The sequence below is a fragment of the Linepithema humile genome, chromosome 2 (genome assembly GCF_040581485.1).
Source record: "Linepithema humile isolate Giens D197 chromosome 2, Lhum_UNIL_v1.0, whole genome shotgun sequence".
In the NCBI taxonomy this organism is placed as follows: Eukaryota; Metazoa; Arthropoda; class Insecta; order Hymenoptera; family Formicidae; genus Linepithema; species Linepithema humile.
This window is the reverse complement of record NC_090129.1, coordinates 23,773,866-23,800,587: the sequence shown is the minus strand read 5'-3', so window position 1 is coordinate 23,800,587 and position 26,722 is coordinate 23,773,866. Positions and strand designations below refer to the sequence as shown.

The 26,722-nt window shown below is 38.7% G+C and overlaps 1 protein-coding gene across 2 annotated transcripts in view; it reads left to right on the top strand.

Moving 5' to 3' along the window:
- Nha1 (Na[+]/H[+] hydrogen antiporter 1) overlaps positions 1-26,681 on the top strand; it is a 28,511-nt gene extending 1,830 nt beyond the window's left edge. Inside the window, exons 2-7 of one of the 2 annotated variants that reach the window (XM_067350298.1) lie at positions 4,324-4,497; positions 10,482-10,856; positions 17,074-17,338; positions 20,664-20,864; positions 23,174-23,338; positions 24,798-26,681. In XM_067350298.1, coding sequence (XP_067206399.1) covers positions 4,406-4,497; positions 10,482-10,856; positions 17,074-17,338; positions 20,664-20,864; positions 23,174-23,338; positions 24,798-25,325 — 1,626 coding nt within the window. In that variant the 5' untranslated portion in view covers positions 4,324-4,405 and the 3' untranslated portion in view covers positions 25,326-26,681. Of the gene's footprint in view, positions 1-4,323; positions 4,498-4,575; positions 8,057-10,481; positions 10,857-17,073; positions 17,339-20,663; positions 20,865-23,173; positions 23,339-24,797 lie in introns of those variants that run through there. The other variant, XM_012359908.2, reaches the window with a different exon arrangement.
- The last annotated feature ends 41 nt before the right edge of the window (positions 26,682-26,722 follow it).

Below are 26,722 nucleotides of genomic sequence, written 5' to 3'. Positions count from 1 at the left end.
CTAATTATTTATTATTTGCCGCATCATTTTTACTCAAACAGCTGAAATGTGATTAATGGGAGGTGCCAGTTAATTTTTTCCAAAAAACATTTGTCAATTTCTTCAAGTTGTATATCGCGTAGAATCGGCGAAGGCGTATTTTGCCTCGGAATCTTTAAAAATTAATAGTTTCGAAAGAAGGTCAACATCTGTTACGACGGACAGATGGTAGCTTGTAAGTTTTGCTTTTCCTCTCTGAGATGATTCTACGAGGCGTGATATTTGCGAACGAGGTGTGCATAGGTTGTACAAAATTTATGCGAACGGGAAACAGTTCTACCCGTGACAATTTTCACAACTGCCATAACAAGAGCTAATAATCGCCGGTAGTCATTAGCGGAAATCCGTCACAGCGCAATCCTGGGGAACGTAATCCGCTCGGGCGATTATCAGCATGTCGCGATTACAATTCGTTGCAACGCGGCAGTAATTAATTTACTTCATAACGCGTCCGAAATGCAGTCGGCTTGTTTATGCTTTAAAATAAATAGGTAATTAAAAGTTTAAAAATTATGAAAATTACGCATTTCAATCTAATTTGATACTTTTGCTGTTTTGTATAACAAATTTTCCGAATTAAATTCAATTAGACCGTTTTGTTTTAGCGCACAGTTTTTCTTCCCGAGAGATTTCACCTATATTTGCACGATAAGCGGCGACTGCGATCAACCTTTCCTTAAGATTTTCCGAAAATCCTTGACTATGCAAAAAACCGGACTCCTTTATTTTCGGTCTACTTTTATCCTCCAACAGATGAGCGCAATCTGTCGCGTCATGCGGTCGCTTCGTAAGAGGCAATATATGAAAAGAGAAAACATTTCAGTTTATCTCGCTCTCTCTCGTAGCGGCAGATGCAGAAAATTGAAACGCATTAAAATGCATTACGGACCTGTGGCACCGTAATGTGGCACAATTTTATGAAAGCATTATAAACATGTCCGAGATTAGTTGCGATCCCGCGTATTATGAATGTAATATTTTATCATAAATATGAAATAATAGGTTGGTAGCGTGTAGCATCGCAATAATTCAAATTATTTGAAATTCTATTCGTCAAAATGATGTGTCAACTTATTTAACTATTCTATATTTGCAGCTTATTTTATTTAATGCATCAAGATGCATTTATATCTTTTGAAATTGCGCATTTCGAAAAACCGCATTTTACGGCGCCAGCTTAATATTTAAGCGCGCGGAGGCGAACCGACCGGCATTCGACGAAAGAACGCGCAACGGCATTCCCTTCTGTCCTTCCATCCGGCATTCGTCTCTCTATCGCCAAGATGTTTATGTATGGGTACAATAGTACAGCAGCTGCACCTTGAATTACTTACCTAGATTCTAGTCGTGTTATCGACGTCGCATCGTATTTTCTTCTTTGCCGTGTAATATATTCTTTATAAAAATTCCCGTCACCCGTACGAAATATGTCCAAATTGCGACTACGGACGATCTACCGCGTATGAATAATGTAAAGGGCGAGGATTCACATTCGCGGTACATATTTAACGTACGGTTAGCGGCTGCTTTGGTTAAGTAAATTTGTCGAAATTTGATACCGAAATTTCAACGATGCATTTGGATGCAGATGCTACTGCTCAACTGACGTTATTTACGTAATGCGAAAATGACATTTAATATAAACACGAAACAAGAAGATAGCGGCAAATTTATGCCACGAGCTACGTGCCGAAGCTTACAAATGGAAGGAAGATGGAGGAAAAAAGATCATTTTTCTCGGTAACTGCAACAAAGGATGAATGCAGCAACAATAGCGGAGAGGATTCTGCGAGCAACGATACCTTGGATACAATAAACGCGCTAAAGTTCGATGTGAGCATGCACGCAACTGTGAAGCTACTGCAATTTCCATTTCAGTCATGGCAATTTCCATCTCGAACCACTTTGCCATACTTGAAGCACGCTATTTCACAAAATCTTTAACGTCGGCAACGATGGATACTTGAAAAATTTTGTTAGCAAGCGCAGCAGGGAACTATACTGATATACGATTCTATTCGAAACGGACGTGCTTTTTCGTTCGCTCTTACAGGTTGCCAATATTATTCGGATCACTACAAAAACTACGACATTTGGTCGTCATATCGACATTGCCGGTGACACAAAAAGCTGCACAAAGATCGAAAGTGGGACGAGTAATAATCAGCGCATTCCCGATAAAAACTCGTACAATGTAGAGAAGATAAACTCAGATTTTGTAAGAATGTATTTTTCATGTATCGGAGAAAACAAAAAGCGCGCCGATTGCGCAAAATCCAAAGAAATCACTTGGCAGTTATTATAAATTGGAGTAATTATTATCAAAACAATTTGTTATTTAATGTTTTACTCTAAAAAAAAAAAAAATAATAACCAATGACAAAAAATATTTTATGATACATTTATGACAGATAAAATTTAAGATATTATATAATTCATCGTAGTTGCTCGATCGAATTGCGGATATCTTGTTTACAAGATCGCCGTAAATTCTTCTTTCATGGAGCGCGGCAATAGAAACAACGGCATTCCAAAGTATGTATTTTCATTATTTACCGGAAGAGAGGGTAAATAGATACCCCGGTCCGGGTGACGTACAATTTCTCTTCGTTTCTACCACCGAATTATTACAGGGCACAGGGTGCAGCTGCGCAATGAACCGCCTATCCGGCGTGTCGCCGAAACCACTATACTTTCCGTCGTCGTCTGGCAGCCTTTTATCTCCCGGTGATATATGAGGGCGAATAGGGCTTTCCTCTGCGCGCGCGTTGGACATTGTGTGTTGGGCTGTGTTGCAGAAATGCGTTGTAGAATCCGTGTTGCCCCCGAGGCTTTTAAGCTAATTTGACGCGGCGCGCGTACCGCGCGGTCATTTTCTGCGCGCGACCTCGTCTTCCTCGCGTCCTCACATTTGCTTCGTCGTTACTTTGTCATTACTTTCCCCGTTTTAGCCGGCGAAAAATTAGAGGAAGGAAAAACGATGAAAACTGATGCTCGTGTAATGCAAATAAATGAATCTGCAATCTAAAAAAAGGGGACCACAACCGGATTTACATACAAGTTAAACGAGCTATAGCTTAACATTTGACATCGGACCTCGAATGGCTTAAATCATCTTAGGAAAAAAAAAATAAAAAAAAAAAAGAAAATTAATATACGAGAACTATATCAAAACAATTGTTATGTTAACGCATCACGTTGCAAATGACCTTGGCATATTTCAAAAGAAGTACGTGTTTCAAAATAATGGCAAGAGAAGCGCCGAATTTGCGTCGTAGTTTATCATAACAAATTTAAATCCAGCTCCGGCGGAGACGAAATCTGGCGATTTGTCGTCCGGTGAAGATTCCTTAAGATATGCCCCGCGATTGCACTTCGTAGATGCTCCGGGGTTAGAGCGAACCGGCGGACGGTCGATGGAGAAACGGAGAGATAGATCAGAAAGACGGAGAGATCGGAGAGAAGGAGAAGAGGAATATTTGCAATTCCAATCCCATCTTCGACCTCGTCTCTCTCGCGCAACCTCCATCCCTCCTACCTCCAGCACGCTCTTCCGAGGGACGTAGATGCTTCTCGTGTGACTTCGCCGGCCGCGAAATGTTCAACGACGGACGCAAAAGCAACACGACGTGTTCGCTAGATCGCGATACATCACTGTCTCGTCCGACGAAACATATCGTGAATTTTTCGCGAATTTCTCCACGCGGCCAAATAATGAAGAGCGCTTGTCATTCTCGTTCTGAAATTTTTTACAGTTTGCGCAGGATAATTAGAACAGCGGATATTTCCTCTGTATTTTAATTAATTGCAGTATCAACAAAAATAACCTGAAAAAAGAAGACTGTTGGCTTACATCAGCAACAATAGTTTAAGTACTTAGATATAAAAAGCATTCACTTGCGTGCAGTCGACTGTTTAAAATACTTGGAAACAAAATTTATTTTAAGGTTTTTTTATCTGATTTTGATTATTTAATTAAGAAAATTATTTCGACGGAGAATAACATGTTTTTAACAAATTTTTTTTAATTTTAATGTTTATTTCTACAACTCGGTATAATATTTTATCCAAAAAAATAAAATTAAAAAAACTCGGTATCTCGGCAAATTAAAAAAAAATTTTTTTTTAATTTACACAATTGCCATTTTTTAAATCAAATGTACAGTTTAGAAACTTTACTATAATGGTATCAGTAAAGTTAATGAAAAACGGATTATTTTATTTTCTGCGCCAGGTTTTGTTGCGAATTCCTTGGAAAATATATTCACATTATCGGTTAAATAGTATTTCAGATTGCACGAGACGAGCATTAACCACAAACGACGCATGGAGCCGTATAAGAATGCTGCGTTAACGAGGGACGACAATGCTCGACTTCCGCAAGCGTGTCCGAGAACTGTACGATATCATCGTTAGTAGAAATTTGATTCATGACTTGTCGACGGAGCTTGGAGGAAGGTAAGATTACTCATTTTATTAATTCGTAATAAAAAATCATGATTCGATTTTATAGATCAGCTTACTCTATAATGATATAAAATATCGAACTATTTTTTCCTTGCATATTTTTTCGGAGAAATATTTTCAATACATACATATTTTCTGTATTACATTATTTTATAACATAACATGCGTAGAAAATGTCTTTTAAACGTGAAAAATTAGTTCAATTTTGCAACACCGCATTTCGCGATTTTGTTATAATTTTTTTCTACTTCAAAAAGTTCGGTATTATAGATTTTAAAATTTTCACACCTAAGTTATTTTATGCTTCCTTATCTATTTATACCTTTTTCTTCATTAAACTCGGTTGCAATGTCTTGTTAACGGCGGAACTTCGTCGATAAATACAAGCACGGGAAGCCCCTATAAATTCTTCCTGTTTTCTGCACGCGTATTCCACCGCCAACCATCTCTCTAGCATATTTCATTTCCTTCTCCCGTCTACACACGGACTCCACCTTCCTTCTGTATTTTCTCGTCTACCAGAGGAGAAATAAATTAAAATAGAAATTTGCAATTTCCTGCGCTTTAAGAGGTCTATTCTATTCACTCAACTTTCGCTGATCCAATTCATCAGATTTTAATATAAAAATAAACTTCATAAATTTGTAAGGCTAATGAAAAAATAAAAGTGAAGTAGAATAATAAGCGGTCATTTCGAGGAACTGGTTATTGAAATACGACTAATTCAATTAATTAATTCATAATATTATTAAAGTGGCGAAGGAGAGATTTTAATATTATGCACCTTTTTAATCTAACGATTTGCGATATTCCCTTCAAATTTCAATGTTTCGTACTTTGCATTTACGAAAGATTGAAGTTTCGCATGATGTCATTGTCCGGAAGTTTATTCTACTCCGAATTGGAGATATGTCTATAAACCGAATTCCGATGGATGAAGTTCTAAATAGAGTTACATATAATCGTGCGACTAAACAAGCGACAACGGCGCGTGACAATAATATTGACAACGGCGCGACTTAATCAATGCTTAACAATAGGTATCGACGAGATAAAGCGGCGCGATGACGACGATTGTAATCACTTAATAATTGTATCACTCACACGGTTGCACTCCCGCGATCAATCGATTACATTAAACGATTATAATTAAAAAGAGCTTATCGCGTTCGCGCTCTTATCCGCGTTCGAAATTAAATCCGAGAAATATCGCTCGGGGAATTAAAGTAGCCGATAAACGACAGAAAGGGAGCTTCAATTAAGACCATTAATTTCAATCGCGAATTTCATTACAAAGCGCCGCTTTACACGAAGATCGAAGATTGCACATGCCGAGACTGCGTGATTCGCGCTGTATCCTCGCACTTTGTAATGTTAGACCCTTGCGATAGCGTCTCCGAAACACGCGGCAATTTAACGAATCACTGTCGCACGTGGGTATTATTATCATGTTGATATTCCTTGAACACGCGATATATCAACGTGTCTTTTTGCCGCTTTCGTATATAAGTATTGATGCATTAAATGTAGCTGGCAAAATTCGGGGTAAAATAAGTAGCTGTGTGGTGACCGTCGTCAAAATTTCTACGATGGGTGGGCTTCTAGTTGTCAAGAATTTTGACGAGGGATAAGCCTGAGGATCAAAAATTTATATTCTAATTCCGCGATACGTCAGCATTAGACGTAATGCTCACTAGTGATGCACGGCGATACGGTATTAAATTATTAGCAACTCGCCGTAATTTAAAGCAATTTCTGTGCTATATTCACGCGCAGCTTATATTCCGAGCGACTTTTCCTTGAAACTGAGAGCTAAAAAATATTTACGGAAGCGGAAACCATGTCGAAGATTGTTGACGGAGAATCAACGGGTATCGCACAAATTAACACCTGTTAATTAAACAACATTTCGAATAATATTTGTTATTTTGTGCACTTTCTGAGCTTGCGCGTGAAAAAGAAATATCGCCGCGACTTTCCTCTCGCATTTCCGCCCGCGCCTCGATCGCGGCGGAAATTTTCGATTTGATCTATCGATCTGCCGGATCGAGGCGCGGAACGGGAGCGAGCTACAACAGAAACGCAGCGGACCGTTGCCGGTTCGTCAATGAGGTGGCCAGCTGCGCCCATCCTGTGTGCATCGCGCGACAATTATTGTCACGGACCGCCGTGACTGCCCGTGCTCGTACGTCCACGAGTTCGAGCACTTTTTACGAGCCCCACTACCATTCGCATAAACACCACCGCTTGCCGCGCACTTTGCCGCTTTTAGTCGCTAGTTAACCGTGCCATTGTGCTCGTGCCATCGCCGGACGACCAGGCACTCTCCTCTCTGTGTCCAGTCGGCTCGCGAGCGAAGGGGGCCGCCGCTTATCGCGAAAGCCTGAATTACGCTAAAGCGTAAAACGCGCGTGCGGGATGCACCGGTCGCGTCAATTGCGCCGAGCCCGACCGACGTGTGAACCGCTTGTCCCGTTTCCGCGTCAAGGCGAATAATTGACGCGGATCGATCCGATGTGCATCGTCTCGGCTACACGTCGATATTTTTCGAGAGCGGACGGAGTCTCGTCCGTGACGTATGGAAAAGCATCAGTGGAAAAGTTCGGTCTCGTGAACGAGCGCGTCCGGTGCCGACCCTGAGAGATCCGCAGGCTAACGTCGACGCTAACGAGGAGGGCAAAGCCAGCGTCTCCGACCGCGAACGTAGGACGAGTCCGACGAAGGAGTGGTTGACGAGAAGAAGTAGTCTGGTAAAAGCGGGCCAAGGTGTCAAAGACGTCAATCGTCGCAACGCATTAGCGTCGTCCGTCCACCGATCGCCGTCCTCGTCCCCGTCGCGCGCCGGACTCTCGGTCACGAGATTCATCCGCTAACGATCGCCGCTAACGTGGCGAACGCGTGATCCGGGATCGTCGCAGTGTACGCTCAGCGAACGCGCGCAGCTTCGGAATTTCCTCGATCGCGATCAATAGCGCGAGTGAAACGCGAGCGGACAGGTGTGCCGCGCGAATCGACGGTGGATCAGTTTCGATTGTGTTCGCGGATGAGCCGCACGATTTATCGCCTCCCGGTCGCGTAGATAAGACCGACCGATCGATCAATCACACTGCGTTTATCTGCATTTCTGCATTTGAGAAAACTCTCGGCGGAACTTTGGAATCCGCCTGATCGGCCGGTGTCGGCCGAGATTCTCAGCGCTCGACAATCGACAGCCGTGGAAAATGGAGATCGATATGGGCGGCAGAACGAACAAACCCAGCGAGGAATTGGCGAAGAGACGAGTGTCGATCAGTGACCAAGTCATGGGATTCGATAATCCCGCGTTCGAGCACCACCGACGCATCAGCGCGAGTTCGGAGCACAATTCCGATCAGGGAAGACGGAAGTCGATTCTGCATCACGGCGGCAGTCACTGTGACAGCGTAGAAAACATTCCGCAGCACAAGGTCGATCTGGAAAACGGTAGGATCAACGGTAACAGAAAGAAATCGGCGTATAGCCTGTCCAGCTCGATCAGAGACAAGATTGAGTATTCCGAGGAACTCGAGAGGTGAGATTATCTCGGTAAACTTTGCGGAGTATATTTGCCCATATACTTTCGGATTGATAAGCGGAAATCTGGATTATTTTTCTAGATCTGAATCGACCTAGATTCATTTCTTTCGAAATTTTTATCGGTCGTATCAGAATGATAACGTATAATCATCACAGTCCATAAAATAATGCGTAGAAAAATAATATTACCGAGTGTTAAAAACTACGGCCAGAAATGGGTTATATTTTAGTAAATGAGCAAGTAAACAGTCGACAATAGATGATAATAGTGATTATGTGCCTTTTTTGTTATACTTTTGGAAATTTTGCATAATTTTTTTACATTGTTAATGACAGTGAACATATTTTGATCGACAAAACCTTTTATCAAAACTATTTAAAAGAATGATAAAATCAACTATTAATCAAAATTTTATCTTTCACGCTTTTCATAATATTTTCTTCAATAACGATGTTAAATCAGGAAATATATTTATTTAAAAAATTTTCATAAATTTTATAAATATTATTAATAAATATAGATTTTCCAGTCATTATTTCAGTTTACGTTTTCCGTTACATTCTATATAATTAAAAGTTCAAAGGTACAATAATATTTTGTAATCTATATTAGTGGATTTATGAATATTTCAGATCAAAAATAGCCGTCAAAATTGTTTATTATTTATTTGTTGACTAATAAGGCATTCAATGTTATATTATGGTATATTATCCTATTTTATGCCTGTCATTTATGGCCTATATTTATTTTCTTGATAGTAATTATCTATGCGCAATGTAAAGCAGTTGTTAGGTTTGCTTACCGAGAGCTCTAGATTTTCCACTATTTCAACTCGTACATTTGTATGCTAATCTTAGGCAAGTTTATGAGGTACCTACAATGTTACGTTCTTATTCATATGTAATCTTTGGATTAAATGGTGAGAGCAGTCAGAGATCATAAAAAATCGTCGTAAATGATAAACGAAATTATTCTTTCGCAGAAAAATATCTTTGAAATTCAATTAAATTACTTGATAAGGAAAAATAAAATATATTTTAATATTAATTAACTTTATTAATTTATAATAGATTTTTATTCATTGTAAACTAACATATAATGTGTTTCGAACTATTGCATTTTGTTTTTATTAGCCTTCTTGTAATGATTATAGATCGAATTTTTCTAAGTAAAAAATAAAAACCTTACAAAATTTGTTAAATATTTAATGATAAGCTAAATAATAGAGTTTAAGCGATAGCATGTCTCGAACTATATGCGGCTATTATAAACTGTTGACTATTTTATGAATTATTGATTTTTTCAACTTATGAGCGAGTGTAATGCAAATTTTCTGTAATAATATATGCTCTCCATTTTATGATGAATTCATTAATCCGGAATTATTATTGCACGCAGCATAATACAATCTAATAGACTATAGCATGTAAAGCCGCTCACGAAATTAATCGTTATACGCAGTGAAGCATATAGACAGATACCGTACATTAATAATCGTTAGTATCGCATTGAAATCTCAATATTAGTTTATCAGTTACAAATTATCTCTGCAGATAACGCATTAGATTATTGTACTTACTGATACTCGTATTTGAAAACGTTAAAAACAAACTTCTTTTAAACGAATAATATGACGATATGTAAAATAAAGATAACGCTACAATATAACGATACTGTATAGCGACGGTGACATAACACATACATTTTTTAACGCACTATTTCTATTTAGATTTAACATTCAAGGAAATGGCGAAAGTTTTTTGTTTACGTAATTAGAAGTAGAAATTTTTTTGATATAGAATAATAAAGATGTTATTTACACATTGTATATTTTGGATAAGATACAATCGGTTGCATTCTTCAATTCAAAGTTGCAAAATACGTATTAAAGTAAAAAAGAGCTTAAATTTACTGAAGATTTTACGTAAAGTAAAGTATTCAATTTTGCAAAATTATAATTGAAAGCGTTATTGCAAAATTGCCATTCAAAATTATAGTAGTATATGCACTTATATTTTATATGCAGATAATTGAAATGCATTAGAAATAGTATTGCACAGTACGTGGTCGCATTAAAATTGCATTAAAAGCACGCAATTGTGCACGCTTATTCATCAGTTTACACTTATTATCATTTATATTCATATAAAGAGACGGGCGCTTTTTGATATGATGTATGACTCCATTATATTTAAGAGAATTTACTTTCTGTCAGAAAATATTGATATTTATACGAATAGTTATTTTTCTCATTTGAGAAACTATCGGACAATGTTTGCTTTTAATTGTTTTTAATATTATTAAATTTTAGTTTACAGAAATTATATAAATTTTAATTGCTGGGTGATATATAGATTAAGAAAAAAAAAATACTATTCTCTAGTATTTGCACTCATTATTCTACTTACATTTCTTTTAGATCGTGGCTGTACCTATTTTGCGCGCGATGTCACGGTCGCGACGACACGCCGTCGTGGGAGCCACCAGGATGGAGAAGAGCGTGTCCGCAACCATTCTGTCCTACATACAGGAAATTCGCCCGGGTCGTGTGTCTCTTCCTTTTGGGTCTGCTGCTCTGGGGTGTCGTCTATTCGGTAATCGGCGACGACGCGGCCCCGGGTGGCCCGTTGTTCGGATTGGCCGCTCTGAGCATCGCCGCGTACTTTGGTGGGTGGCTGATCTCTCTGACCACCCTTCCAGCCCTGATCGGTATGCTGATCACCGGGCTGATATTGCAGAACGTCGGACTTGTAGCGATCGACGGACAGTACGCCGTGGTGGTCGCCAATCTACGGTAAGTGTTCTTTTGAGCAATTCCCGAGGAACATTTTATTCTGCCAGGCCGTTTTGTTGAGTTTCTACTCATCTGCACTTGAAACAAAAGAAAGCTTGCAAAACGTCAGTAAAACGACTAGCTTTTAATAAATTTAATGTTGGAATTAATGTAGAAAAATATCAGTAATGGAGATTGAACGAGTTTATATTTATTTATCTACTAGATTATTATCGAATTTCACCAGTTTTGTTTGCATTTTTTTGTGATATATATTCGTAAAATTTTCTCTCCTATCTCAATTATAGAAATAAATCAATTGCTTTTTTACTATGAAAAGCCATTTAAAAATTGTCTTAATTAATGTTGAAAAGGGCAATCTCGACGAGCGGTTAGTAATGCAATTTTTATCCCCGAATCGAAAAGTGAAAAATCAAATTTGCAATAATAAGTGAAATGTAGCGATTACCTGAGAAATGATATTTTTGAAAACAGCGATCACATAACTTTTTCGGCGTGGAGTAAAACTGATGAAATCTGATTGGATAAAATTTCCCGTGAGATATAAAATAATGAAAAAATAGAAATGGGAAAAGTTCTGAAAACTCATTTTTTACTGGAAAATGGAAAAGTTTACTGACAATTATGTGCTAACATAATTCTGAGGAGAATCAACTGTCGCTTTGAATTGTACATCGGGTTTTATTTGACGAATAAAGACAGACGCATAGAGGGACAGTCTAACACTTTTAAGGGAACGATCTCTTACGTAAACTCGAGGTTGAGCGAAATCGGTTCTTCATGGCGAACCGTCATTATTTCTGCTCACATATCATTATCGGTCAGTATTGACATCGGTAATGACGATGATGACTCGAAGGTCCGTCGAAAGTCTTCGAGGTAAATTGAATTGACTCGTCGCAAGGTGGCCGCATTTTAAGGTCGAGGCCTAACGATAGTGAATCGTCGCGGACACGCACGATGACGGACTCTATGCGCGGCATAATAAGTGCGGCTTTAGCAGTAATCAAATTCAAGCTGCATCCTCTCGGACAAAAGTATCAGATAAGATCGAGTTTCCCGCAATCGGCCGCCTTTTCTTCGCGTGTGATGGCTCGTCAAGGTTCATGCGGTTTATAATAGAAGAATATGCTGTTATATATTTATTGTATGTCTTATGCGCGCTGCGTAAGAACTCTAATAAATGCGATTGACATATTCTGTTTAAGTAAAAGTTTAAATTCTACTTTTTTAACATACGATATTTAATATTTATTCTAATTTCTTATTATAATAATATGAAATTGCAGAAGTATTTGTGGTGTGAAAAATGCGAATTAACTTTTTAACCTATCAGCATATATATTTGACCCAGTTTTCTGCATTGATTTGCAAGTTGATGAACCTGGCGATATTTAAAATTAATTTTTCATAACATTTTAATTCTCAAATTTGGTAATGTGAAAACAATATATTAATTATTATGCGATAATAATTAATATATTGATAATACACATATAATAAAAATCCAAACAAAAGCAGATTTATAAGTTTACTTATTAATCGAATAATTATTACTATTATGCCGACTGACGTCGATTTGGCATTAAGATTCACGTCAATTTCTGCCCATTCGAGACAGATTTCCCGCAATCGTGCACGGACTGGCCCTTCCGATTACTCAAATTCGTCTTCTGACCCGAGCGGCCTACTAATGACAAGCGGTTGTCACGAAGCGCAGATAGAATCGGTAATGTCGACGCGCCATAGATCGTCATAGGAAATGCTGTGCCCGATCTTATTTGGAATTTAATCGACGCGAGGACGGGTTTATCAGAGTTATCGGTGACCGACGAGTATTGCTCTCTCACGAAACGATGGAATTTCTTTATATCCAATTTAATCAACCTTTATAAATCTTCCATGTTTGTAAATCGTAGCAAACTCAAGCTAATTAAATTAAAAAAAAAACCAATTGTTCCGCAATTCTTCTAATGGAAGTTTCCGCTATAAATTCCATAACAGACGCATATCACATTATGCGTATATCACGTTATATCAATGTTCTCGGACATTTATTATCAAGATACCTGCTGATAAGAAAACTATTCGATTGTTTATCTTGTTCAAGCAATATGCAAGGTGCATGATTGGTGGTAATCGATGTTTTTAGAATTTATTTTTTCGAGTACTTGTAAAAACAATATACATATATATCTTGAGCGCATGATGGTGCGTGTATCCTATTATTGTAACATATATTCGGCGTTTCACGATAAACTCACGTGGCCTTCTTTTTCTCGACATTGTGCAACGGTATCTCCATGATCTGCTGGTCTATTTTCTTTTCAATTATCGACATCCAGATTGATAAGAAGTTCGTTGTGTTCCAGCGTAGACATGTAATTTCCTTCGGCACTTGACAAGATCCTGCTCAAAGATGAATTAGACATTAAAGAGATACGTGGCACGTCTTGTTCTATAAAATTGCGCAACCGATGAACATTTAATGACTCATTAAAAATTTAAATTATTTAACAACCGTCAGTACTGCGAAATAAAAGAAAAAAAAGGAAGAGACAAAGCAGAAACTTCTTGAGGAAGCATCTGAGATTGAATATTTTACGTTTCGAAGAATCCTGATGCGAAATTGCGTCGCGAATTTTACGCTAATAGTTTTTTTTCGATCGCTCGTCTGTCACATTTATTCCACGTAACTGAATATTTCACCGCTTTCTAAACTTTGCAATTTATCACCCACTAAATAAACTTACAAGAATTTAAATGCCAAGGCTTCGAAAATTAAGATATTGCTCACGCAACGCGATCGAACGATGTAAGAACTTCTCAAAGTCATCTTAATCTTATGGATTTTTTTCAGATACCTTCGAGATCGTGTGTTGAACTTTTGCATTACGTAGATTGCGTGTATCGAACAAATTAAATCATACGGAAACTAAAATTACGAGAGGGGGGAGGGAGGGGGGGGGGGCTATCGACAGAGCTTTGTCAGGGTTAAACATAATGCTAATTATAGCTTTAGCGGGCGTTGCGCGCATCGTTAAGCGGTCGTGTATGTCTAAGCTAAATGAAGCTAAATACAACCAAACATAGGCCGGACGTTGTAAGCGATTTGCGTACACGTTCGCTTAGGGTGAAGCCACCCTGTATGCCCGCGTAAACATCTGCCCGCCGAAGCCACGGATCCACACGGACTGCAAGACTAATAAAGTGATCAAACTGTGGCTAGACACTTATTGACTCGTGATGATTTGCCGACAATTATTAGAGATTGAAATGCGATAGTTGGGAATTTAGATAAGGTAATCTGCCGGCAAAATTTTTCATGCAATTGGAATTATATCGGGATTTAACTCAATTTTTTTTGCCATTAAAAATGCAACTTTGTACATTTAGTGGATATATATATATATATATATATATATATATATATATATACAATTTCTCCAAAAGCTGACAAAATAACACGTATAATAAATTTCCAAAATTTTGCAATAAAAATATAGTTATGTAATCTGCGTAACTGCGATAATAAAAATGCGATAATAAAATAATACAATGCAGAATCATCGCATACATACTTATAATGTTAAAAATAGTTTATATTTCCAGTTTATTTTTCAGAGATTTAGCTTTGGATATTTTAATGAATTTTTTAACCATCAAGTAAATTATTTAAATAGTTCTAGATTTTTTGTCCAACAACCTAGACGACACGCGTACCTTTAAGACACGTGTTGTCTGGGAATCACCTAGACACATGCATTTGAAAATATTTAGTCAGATATGTAAAACAATTATTATTCTGTTTAAATACGCAAATTGATGCACTTTGTATCATAAAATAATACTATAAATAACACGTTTTTTTTAAATATTGATTGTCAAAATATAAAAAGATATTTTTTGAATGATGATTTATCGAAAACTCTGTGTTTTTGCAATATGTTAGAAATACATGATATGTTATTCTTTATATTTTTTGTTCCAAAGAACTTCATGTATGCATCTAGATCAACAGGGTATACAAATATGAATTCCCAGTCCATCTGCGACACGCGCGTGTGGCATTCCGCAGATGGACATGCATACAATTTACAAGTGTCCTTTCAGATATACTTATTTCGAAAAAATTTCTTTGATCTCGCGAAATTGAAATAGCGTATCGAGCAGTGTTTGCGCGTCAAATATTTATTTTCCGTTCCTATTGCGTAGCGATACCTAAATCGAAAAATTTCAGTTTTTGCACGTTTAAAAAATAATTTTTAAAATCAAAAATTGTTTTCAAATTTACATAAACCTATACGCATACATACACACGGTAATAAAATATTATAAAATTTAATACATATATTTCTAGATTGTTATTTAATTTTTGATGTGCATAAAACATTTTTTGTATTGCTGCATTATTTTTTATTTTTTGAAATAATGAAAAAGCTGACAAATTTTGTTTGCAAGAATTGTACGCAAAACACTGCTATGGATGCAACGCGACGAATTGCATTAACGCGCGCTGTTTACCGATGCGAGTGTATCGATCGTAAATTATGTAGCACATGAGTATCGGACCGCCTTCAAAGTAAGATTGCTTTTGATCTACAAGGAAAATCAGAGCAGCGATGACTTTCGAGCATTGGATTGCGGATCTCGAAATTTATTACTTCTTCGATAACACATGCAGGTATTTGATCGATGATGTAATGTGGAAATTGAATATCGACACGTGTGTAATATTAACTGCGAAATTATCGGACAGCAATAATTATTTGTACAATGGAAATCCTCGTCCAAGATGAGAAACGCTTCGGAAATCGTCCGACGCCGGGAAAGATTGGCGGGGATTTTCGCGTGTTAATTCGATATCCAGCGTGCCAACTGCACTTTGCAATTTAAATGAAATGCCAAAGCGAGGGCATCCGCACTAAATTATGTCTATGTAATCCAATATTCATTTTCGTTTACATAATCATAAAGTCATATGGACCGTTCATACGTTTCATATATCCGTCGCGTGGCTACGTTATATTACACGACAATTAAGCAAACATCGAGACGAGCATTTGCGCTTCGTGAAACACTATGCAAACGGTATTCGGTATTACCAATTATCGATCCATCATACAGTTTGCGCCGGTGTTTACTACCTTTATTACACTTTATTACGCGCGTACCACTGCCTTCCGATGTGCATAGTATCTTCGCATTTCAATCATTTGTTAACCATATGATAAAGATGAGTCCGCCGACTTTTTCACTATCAAAGAATACTGAAATTAACATGAAACAAGTTTTTTCATATGTTAATTAAAAATAAATACTTTCTGTTACATATTGAAACGTACGCGTAACACGGGGTAAAATTATTTATTTGATATGAAAACATGGCTGAAAGCCCGCGCTATTTTATTACAGCGTACAATGCAACAATACAATGGCATTAATCCACCTGCATGTAATTTTTTCTTCTTCGTATAATTATAATTGAATACAAAACCCGAACGGCGTTAAGCTATGAAAAATACCGTTTTTCAGTACGCATCGTAAATGGAATATTATGCACGCTCGGGATAATTAATAATGTTTAATACCGCGAGAAACTTGCGCGCCGGCGTAAATCCGACGCGTTTCCCTGCGATCGGAGATGCCGCGCCGCGCGAAATGCACGGCCGTCCGTGCAGCGACTTCGTAAACCTTTCTCTCGCCGGGGAAACTCGTAATAGGATAAGTTTTCCTAAGGTGTGCCTTTCCTAAACGGGTTTTCGAAAGTTCGAGACAACCGAGGCTTTAACGATCGTCCGTACCTGAATTTTCATCGTAAGCTTTCGCGCAAACGTGTGCGATGCGCGCCAGCCGCGAACTTTTGTCGCGCCGCGTTCCAGATCTCGAGGCTTCGCGGACACTATGAATTGCAGAAGGGATACGTCAACTTTTTCCGCATACGTTACGAAAGTTGGTTAACTCTTTTTCTTTTGAAGCGTTACAGCGCCGAAACTCGGAAACGCGCATTGGTCAAGGCTGTACAAGAGGAGAGCGCGTTTTACTCGTAACACCGTTTTTTTTTTTGCGAGATAAAGAGAAAGAATTTTTTCTCTCCAAGTTTCGAGATAAAATTTGCTTTTACGATAAATATTTCTTCTGGAGCAATTAAACCGTGTTTCCAACTATTCGCCAATATCGCATCTCTAAAATAAAATTGTTCTTCTCTTCTTCGCAGAAAGATCGCCTTGGTTATCATACTTACTAGAGCGGGCTTGGATCTCGATCCGGCAGCTCTGAAAAGATTGAAAGTCACCGTGCCGAAGATGGGCTTGATACCATGGCTGGTGGAGGCCACGGTAATGGCGGTGATGACGAAATTTCTCTTGCATTTGCCCTGGATATGGGGTTTCCTGCTCGGGACCATTATAGCAGCCGTTTCGCCAGCCGTCGTCGTGCCCTGCCTCTTCAGGTTACGTGCCAGAGGTTACGGTGTCGCCAAGGTAAGGCCGCTTATTCCGCCCTTTGTTGGAATGTTTGAATATTCACTCGTCGCGAGATCTCTCATCTCTTATTCGTAAGAACGGATCATAAGTCTCCTGCATCTAATTTCGCCCGATTTCCCCCGAGCATTAGGTAGTAAAATAAGTTTATAACAGACTTAGGCATTAGAGAGGCAAATGATAACGGCAGGATTAATATTGCAATTTTCTTTTAAGAATAATTGAGGTGCTTAAAAATTAACATTCGCTGGCGCGCAGATTTCTTTTTTATAAAAAAGTTCCAGGATATCTTTCTATATTTTCAATATTAATATTTTGTAGCATAATATTTTTTTTGTAATATTGGCACAACTAAAAAAATTTATTATTTCTATTATTTATTAAAAATTTTTTATTTGATTGAAAAAAATCTGTTATTTTTTTTATTGATGACTGTTGTGTATTTTGTAAAATTTAGTCGGCAAGTTATATTACATGTTTATATTATATTATAGTGTTTTATACGTGTGTGTATAACTGATAAATACTTTTTTTTATTTTTTTTTAAGATAAGCTTTTAATATAAATTAATTTTACTATGCTCGTAATTTTTTAGTATACAAAAAATTGACACCTTTATAAATAATACAGAATGCATAATGAAAGAGAAGATAAGATGTGTTCTGAAACTTGTATCAATGGCTTTGAAATAAGCCGGAAGCGATGTCGGAATTCTTCCGTCACGCGTCTGCAGCGGAAAGTTAGATGTCCGAGAAATGTTTCCGAGTTACGATCTTAAAGAATTAACAAATGATAAAAACTAAACACTAAATAGCATAATGCATCGCACACAAACTTTCAGAGAAGTAAATATCACTTCGCTTTACGCGCTACGGATAGTGGTCACGGTAAATATCGTTAAATTAATATTTAATCATGATTGCCCAAACAAATTGGATTACATAGCAGCTCATGTTTTATATTAATCGAATATCGTGGCAAAGCGGATTTGTGTAACGCTCTGAGTGTATACGACCGCTGTGTTTACGACCCGTGATACTTGACGCGCGCAACATTAGCGCATTAGAGGAGTTTCCATGTTAATGAACGTGACGCGAGAGTAATTAAAACTCTTTTGTCTTGTTGTGCACGAGTATAATAACCGTGCGGTTAGGCGGGAATAAAGTATATCATTTTTTTTTGTGAAATCGAATCCGCGTATCGCGCGATAATTTGCACGGCGATGTATACCTCGCTGCTTCTTTTGTCGCGCGAAAACTACCGGAATCAAGAATTGAGGGGAATTTCGGCACATCTTCCGCTACGTCTAGTTGCGCGCAATTTTCCTCTCAATTTAATTATAACCGCGCGGGAGGGGGGGGAGGGATTGTACGGCAGTCGCCAGAAATTTGCGGGAGTTCGCACAATGCAACAACGTAAGGCTATTCGATATGATACAGAAAGAGGTTCGCGCTAGCAGCGGAACAAAGACTGAGCGCAGGGAAAGAAGCGGACTTAAATAATTCAGTTTAGGAAATGGAGTGGAAGTTGCTTGAAGAGTACAAAGACCATTGCAGCGGATGTGATATTCATGAGCCGAAAGATCCAGACAATACTTCTTCATTTAGCGGAGTGTAATGCAACGCGGCCGAAAGGGGAAGGAGTCCGCCCGACGTGATACCGCGCGCGCGAGGATATCTCCGTCTTGATATTCGCCGGCTGCGCGAAATCAGGGATGCTTATCGCGTCGCGGTTAGGAAATCTCACGACGAGACACTGACTGATCGTTGGCGCAAGTTCTCGAGCACCCACGAGTGTCCGTAAGCACCCACGGGCACTTGTGACGAGCGGCAGCGCTCTAACGCTGACCTCCTCCACCGTGATCTTCGCCGTGATCGTGTGTCGCGATCTATTAGACGCCTTCCTCCTCTTTCTCTCCTCGGGCGTGTAAGTACTCCGAGAGGCACGATCGTAGGTCGGCAGACTTTAAATCCCGAACGTACCGCCGTGACACCGATAACGCCGTCCAGGCCCCACAAGGATCGCGCTCGAGTGTCGTCGACTACTCTCAATAGCGCCTCGTCTGGTTTTCTCTTTCCCCTTCAATCCTTTCAAACCCGAGTCTTCGCTCCTTAAAAGAAATATCTTGATTTTTCGCGAGTTACTTTTCTGTCTTTGCAGAGATAACTGAAATTTCAAGCATTATCCGGAAAGCTCTCGATGGATTATTTTTGAGATGGGATTGAGATGACATTAATTATTCGTAAAATAAATAAATATATTTAAATTTTCATATTTATATATTACTCCTCATACCTTCAATTATATAATATTTTCCTGATTTTTAATGTCTATTTAATATAAACGAGTCAGTTTCGAATTTTAATTAAATGAAGAATATCAAAAATTAATAAACCAGAAATATTGAAAATAAATAGATATTAATTTTGATGTAAAAATCACAAGTTGTATCGAACAATTTCAATCATAATGCAGTACTTGTTCGTGAAATGAAACAATGTTACTGGCTTTAAAATTTTTTCTTTAAAATTATATCATTGCAAAAAGATGAAAAATATTACATTCGTTCTAATAGACACCAAGTTTGAAAGAGCTGATTTTTCTTTCCTCTTTGCAATTTTCCTTTTTCGCTCGTTCCCGGCGTCGTTTTATCCCCTGTCTTATTTCCGGAAAAGATTCTTTTTGGTCGGTCTGTATGTTCGTGCAAGCGTTTCTCAATCTCTTTGAAGTCAGCCAAAATCTATTCGTTTTACAAGTGCAGCGAGAAAAAATTCTCATTAACGAACTACGTGTAAACTGAATCTCGTATCGAAGTGAATACTTTTGAAAGTCGTTTAAAGTTTTATCTTTCGCGTTTTTTTTTTTTCTATCCTCTTCTTGTTTTACTTACCCGTCTCGCGCAAAAATATCATTTCGCGATAGCCGTGTGGGCGGTATTACCTAAAAATCCGCAGCTGGATAATGAATTACTGAAGCTGAATATGAAATGTTTATACAATATTAATAAGTCGATAAATGAATAAATAGCTAATTCGCATTTATTATTCCCCGCGAATTGTATTACTCACGCTACAAGCCGTAACCAAATGAGGCTGTATTATAATCCGTTATCAGAATATATATTCAACATCGGTCGCATGTTTAGATGATCATTATCGATAATATCGTAGTAGGCAATCGTATTTCGTATCAGTAATAATCAGCGTGCGCAATTCACTTATTTATTTAATATGCGCTATTGACCACACTAATACGTATAGCGCAAGGCAGCGAAAATGAATTTTCCAAAATCATTCAGATTAACGAGTGTGCTATGTACTTTCAGGGCATTCCGACGCTGATTATCGCGATATCTGGGATCGACGATGCAGCGTCCGTGGCGTTCTTCGGTATCGTGAAGAGCGTCATGTTTTCCCACGACGCGCTATGGTACCAGATCCTTCAGGGGCCTATCGCTATTATCGGCGGTCTGGGATTCGGCGTCATGTGGGGCTGGTTGAGCAAATACGTGCCGGAAAAGGGCGACGTAAGTATTTTCACGCTGCCGCGGAGCCGCGTCTGAAATTATTGGATCGTTGAATCGCGTTTTTGCGGCCGGCCGCGTGTTGGTGTTTCGAGACATACTGAACAAGGAGAAAAATTGCTTGCCTCGTACTCGGGCGAGGTGTCATATGGAGAGACGTGAAGTTTGCACGATGTGACGTCCTCTTTAAGTTGTAATCTTATAGTTTTCGTTCATAAGTTATGTCAGCCGTCGCTCGAAAGAACCTTCGAGAAAAAGTGGTCTAAAGTTTGGAATATATGTAACACGGCACACATATCGTACATATCTCCCGCTGTTCTCGAAATTCTTCCACCGTTTCATCCTAAAAAAGAAACAAGAGTAGGCCTGCAATACACGAACAATACTATTACAATAATATCGCTTTTCTCTAAATTTGCATAAATAGGGATTTCGTTCGAATTGCTCGACTCCGCCGCAAATATTCCTCCGCATTAGGATTCCATGTTATAATCGCCACACGCGGTTAGCGCGATTGCACGAAATCGCAAGTTGATTATTCCAGCACGAGATGCAAGAATAAAGGGTAACTGCGGAAATAGGGTCAACTAGCGGGGAGTCGTTCACCCAACACCACGCCGCGCGACGCATCTGCCTCGCATCCGCAGTAGAATCCGGCTGCATACCGCAAAAGCACTCGCGAGGATGGAGCTCAAATCCGAATAAATCTACTATTGCCGGATAAATCCACTTACGCGGCTATCGTTTGGCCATTGGAAATCTTGTAAACACTGTATGAATTGCGCACAATCAGATCACCGCGTCCAAAGCCGTCAGGTGTCACAATGCGTTTCCGTCCGAAACTTCTCGTGCGAAAATCTTTACATTATTTCGTTCGATAATTTATTTTAAATATATTCACAAGCGTTGCCTTTTTAACGTTCAAAATCAGCTTTTACAGAGCATTCCGAAGCTCCAAAGTATCCATTGTAGTATAAAGAAAGTAGCACATTTTTTATTTAAATATTTTATTGTGTGTTTTGTCTAGCAAATGTGCTACTTTATTTTTGCCAAATATAAAAAGTATTTTGGATTTCTGACCATCGAGAGATTCATATTTAACGTCGAAATCGACAGGGAGTTTATAATTAGCGTGGGCGCTTGGCACAAATAGATCCGTCCTAGATAAGTTTCAAGCGAGGAACACTCAAAGTAGACTTAGTTCTCTATTCTCGTCTACAAAACGTAGCGCGGATCTGAAATAATAATGGATCATCTCGGAAATAATGTGCTGCATTTGGCGATAATTACTGTTTTCTGACGGTACATTTTTACCTGAAAGTGAACCGTCGCGAGTACCAGCGTTTCCTTCATTGGTTACGAAAGATTTGAAATTCAATTGAATTTGATCTCCGGAGACCTCCGGAGGCTTCGGGGTTATCGATTCGGGCGAATTAAATGTTTGCGCGCGAATCCGACGAAGGAGCGAACGAGTACACGATTACCGCATCGGCACCTCATCGTATCTGAAGTATCGTTCGCGTAAGGATTAACGCCGCTGCACACTGCAGCGGTGATTGCAGTATTCTTAGCTCACCGTAACCTGATTTTACGGTTTCGAATAAACTTTAGCTACAGAGTGTAACGCCGGGTCAAGAAGAAGTCGTATTTCCAAAGGAATGTGTTATAAAATTGGCATTTCGTTCGCAGAAGCTATTTATATTTTATTGTCACTTGCTAAGTTTAGGATGCTATATATTTCTTTATATTTTCAGCACAGAATTTTCGGAACAGACATAAATGCAACAAATTTGAAATTAATTTTTCTTTTTTTTTTATATTATTTTAAGATGATCCCGGAGTCGTCTGTTTTACCGATTTCTTTTAAATAGACTTTACTTTTTTTTTGTAGTGTTGCTGTGTAGAATGAAAAATTCTATTCTGTAATTAAAGTATATGCTAATACAGAGACCGTCGATTTTAAAGGATTTTTCATTTCACGCAGCCAAAAAAAAAGTGAAGTCTATTTAAAAGAAATCGGTAAATCAGACGACTCCGGGATTCCCTTAACGATGAAAATTTATAGGAGAACGCAAATATTATTCTAATTGCTATTTCAGCAATCAAAACGCTCTATCAAAAGCGAACCTAAGTTTGTCCTGACGTGTTGTCGCCTACAGACATCGTTTACCATGTATATCAAGCGTATATCAAGGGATGGGGCTCATATTTAGAAACTTATCTTTCATAATGAGATCAATAAATCACTCCGTAATCATGACAGGGCGCTTTCTATTAGATCCTAACGCTTCGTTTATGTGCTAATGTTGCAGCCCTTTATAGTGCCGCTGAGAGTGCTGATGTTACTCGGGGGCGGGTTGTTGGCGGTTTTCGGCAGCGAGGCAATCGAGCTCGGTGGTGCCGGGCCGCTTGCGGTCGTGGCTGCAGCTTTCGTCAGCTGCTACTTTTGGCAGCAAGAAGGCTGGGATGTGGACGATGTAAGTATACATTTATAAATCCCCCGCGAATAAAGTGCTGAGAAAACATTTGCACGCTAATTTGCGCATACATATTAAATAGTGCGATTCCGAGCGTTCCAAATTATTTGTACGAAAGCCGACAATTTGTTTGAATAATTTATTCGAATAAAAGAAATCAATATTAATTTATGATCGAAATAACTCAAGCTAACAGACGCAGAGATGTCGGGGATTAATTTTAATCAAACATCCACCCTCTATTTTCGGTCGAAATCGCGAGGTATTAAATATTCAATTCTAGCGGCGGATGAGAGAAAGAGAGGAGTATCGGCGACAGAAGGCGTCGCGGCATTTCGCTCTCTTGCCCCAATAACTTGAATCTCGTGAAATATTCAGGCCGACGTATCGCCAGCGGGGTGTGGATTGGGAGTTAACCGGTCTCGTTCCTATTTCCGCGTCGCGTCGCATTCCCAACTGTCGGCGGCGGCGGCGACACGTTCTTTCGCACGCGTTTCGTGACACGACTGTAACCAGCATCTGTCGATATTACCGCGGTATGATAGGCGCGTCGTGTGTCATGCCTACTGGCATAATTTATCCCGACTGCACATTAATTATTGCACAAAGCAACCCCGCGACGCGGCAGCGGCGGCAATGTTCTTTTGTCTTCAATAATGATACTGTAATTTAGTTCATATTTATAATATTGTATTTATAATATTGTGTATAATTAAATCTCATTAGATACAATCTCTGTAATTGATTGATGTAATAATACTTCACCATATTTCTCCGTGCATTCTAGCGTGCATAATCAGATTACACGAAACGTCGATAATTATATATAAATATTTTGGACTCGATGCAATTATATTATTCTTATCCCAAATATTGACAAATTAAGGCCACTTTGATGCTTAATGCTATGGATATTATTTAAAAAGAAGACGCAAGAAAGAAAGGTGTATTGGCATGCGCTATAATTGTCTTATATCTACGCTGGCTGCTATATACGCCGGCATTATCCGGAAATTGTGTATGGAATTAAATTAAATAAATCAATATCGACGAGATTTCGTACGCACCGCGGGCGCATGTAAACAATAGCGATAAATACGAGTCTGCACACTGCGTGAACTCTGGATATTCCGCATTTCCATGCAACGCTGGAAGATTTCCATATTTCGATATCGAGCGTATGGACAATGCGATGCGATATCATCGCGGAATACCGGATCGGCCTCTCCTTTAGAGGAAATTTCGCGGAACGTCATTATAAACGCAGCCTTTAAAATATTCAGCGTTATGTATCTCAGCAAGTCAAATTCAATTGCTGTCTCTTTGATGTATTCCTTTAGAATTGTCGCGCGTTTGCAAAAATAAAACACCAATTTTCCCGAGACTTTACGCCCATCATAAATTCACGCTGTAAACTCAGCCAATCGTAACTGTATGTTTTTTTTCTCTTTCGTCACAGAATCCAGTAGCCACGTCCTTCGAGATCTTTTGGATGATATTCGAGCCGATTTTATTCGGCGTTACTGGTGCGCAAATCAAGATCAGCGAACTCGAAGGGAAGACTGTCTATCTCAGTTTGGGTTGCTTGATCTCCGGTATCGTTATTCGCATTGGAGCGACTGTCCTGGTCGGAATCGGTTCCAAGCTCAATCTCAAGGAGAAAGTGTTCATTGCTTTGTCGTGTTTGGCCAAAGCGACAGTACAGGCGGCATTGGCGCCCGCCGCTCTTGACGAGGTCGACAAGAGTATTCCTGAGGAGGTCAATTATGGCGAAACGGTGCTGATGATGTGCGTGCTATCGGTGCTTCTAACCGCACCGGCGGGAGCCATTCTCATCACGCTCTCTGGACCGAAGCTTCTGACAAAGACTACCGCGCCGGTCGTCCCACCGGATGCTTGGAGAACGCGCAGGCCGTCGATCCGCGATATCTCCATCATCAACGAGGATCCAGACCTCGAGGAAACTGCGAACGAGAGGAAACCCTGACGCATTTTTTTGCGTTCAAGTTAGTAAGAGTCCGTCTTCATTCTTTGATACCCAAAAATGTTCGAAAGTTCCATTGTTCTGGTTTCTCAAGGCTCGATCGTCTGCTGTACGGCCAGCTTGTACGTTCGCTGATGAGATATCAATTAATCAGGAAGATTAATGTTAGCCAAACTGATATTTAGATGTTTAGGTATGAAAATAAAACAATGACAATGACGTCATAGTCGAGAGAAATTTTCATCTCGAGTTACACGCGATGAGAAGACTTTGTTCAACTTTACGCTGGACTATCGCTATACTTTAAGTCCGCTAAAAGCGGATTGGTGTTTTTATAATTTACAAGCGGGTGGTTCTAGAGTGTGTAAAAATGGTTTTTTATGAAATGAGAGAACGATCGACAATTTTGGGACATCTTGTATATCTATAAAATACTATGCGATAGAAGAACGCATCTATTTAAAGATTTTATGGTCCTGGGATTTTTGCGCGTTCGTAAGTCCATAAATTGAAAACTTCATGGATGTCGTGATCGTAAAATCTATCATAGTACGATTTATGATAGATTTTATTTATAATAACGTTTACATATTTCTTTTCTCGATCACTTTACTTTACGCACGAGATTTATAAGCAAGACGTCTGTGTAAGGCGTCTTTTGTTACACATATTGTACATACATTGTTTTAATGGATTTGTTGCTAATACTGATTTTGTTGTGTCTTTAAACAAACAGAAGAGACTGTGTTGTGCAAAGGGATACCCATGGTGATGATTTTATTATATGATAACATGTAATATATTATAGTAGCAATTTTATCGATCCACTCGATTATTAGTTTCTATCAAAGTGAGTTGTTATGCATTCCTGTGGAAGAAAATTGTTTGTTGAATTTTTGTAACAAGTATAAAAAATGCGATCAATAATACGCTGATTTGTCGATAATGCTACTTATCATTATTAAGCGTGCTTGATCGATGAATGTTGATGATTTATAAATTTTAGCCGCGTTGTTATAGATTTTACGATTCGAAAGAGGATATTTATATCGGAGTGACATAAATTACGCGAAAATGCGCGTAATTTATGAGTTTAAAGTTAGACTTGCCGACTACACATACATATAAATGCCACGTGATATTTTAGCTTTTTCTTCGAGGATTTTTGCATCAAAAAGAGAAACCCCAGACTTTAAATCTGGCAGTGGCATTATTTGCTCTCGGCGATTCTGATATTAACGATGATAGCATAAGCTGAATATGCATCTTGCTGCAAAGGATTATTGTTGCCAGAAACCATAATTTTACTGTTTTAGATTTTAAATATATACGTAAAATAAAAGCAATTTTTGCTATCTATAGAGTTTCCGACATTTATTTCATCCCTGCTGATTGCTATT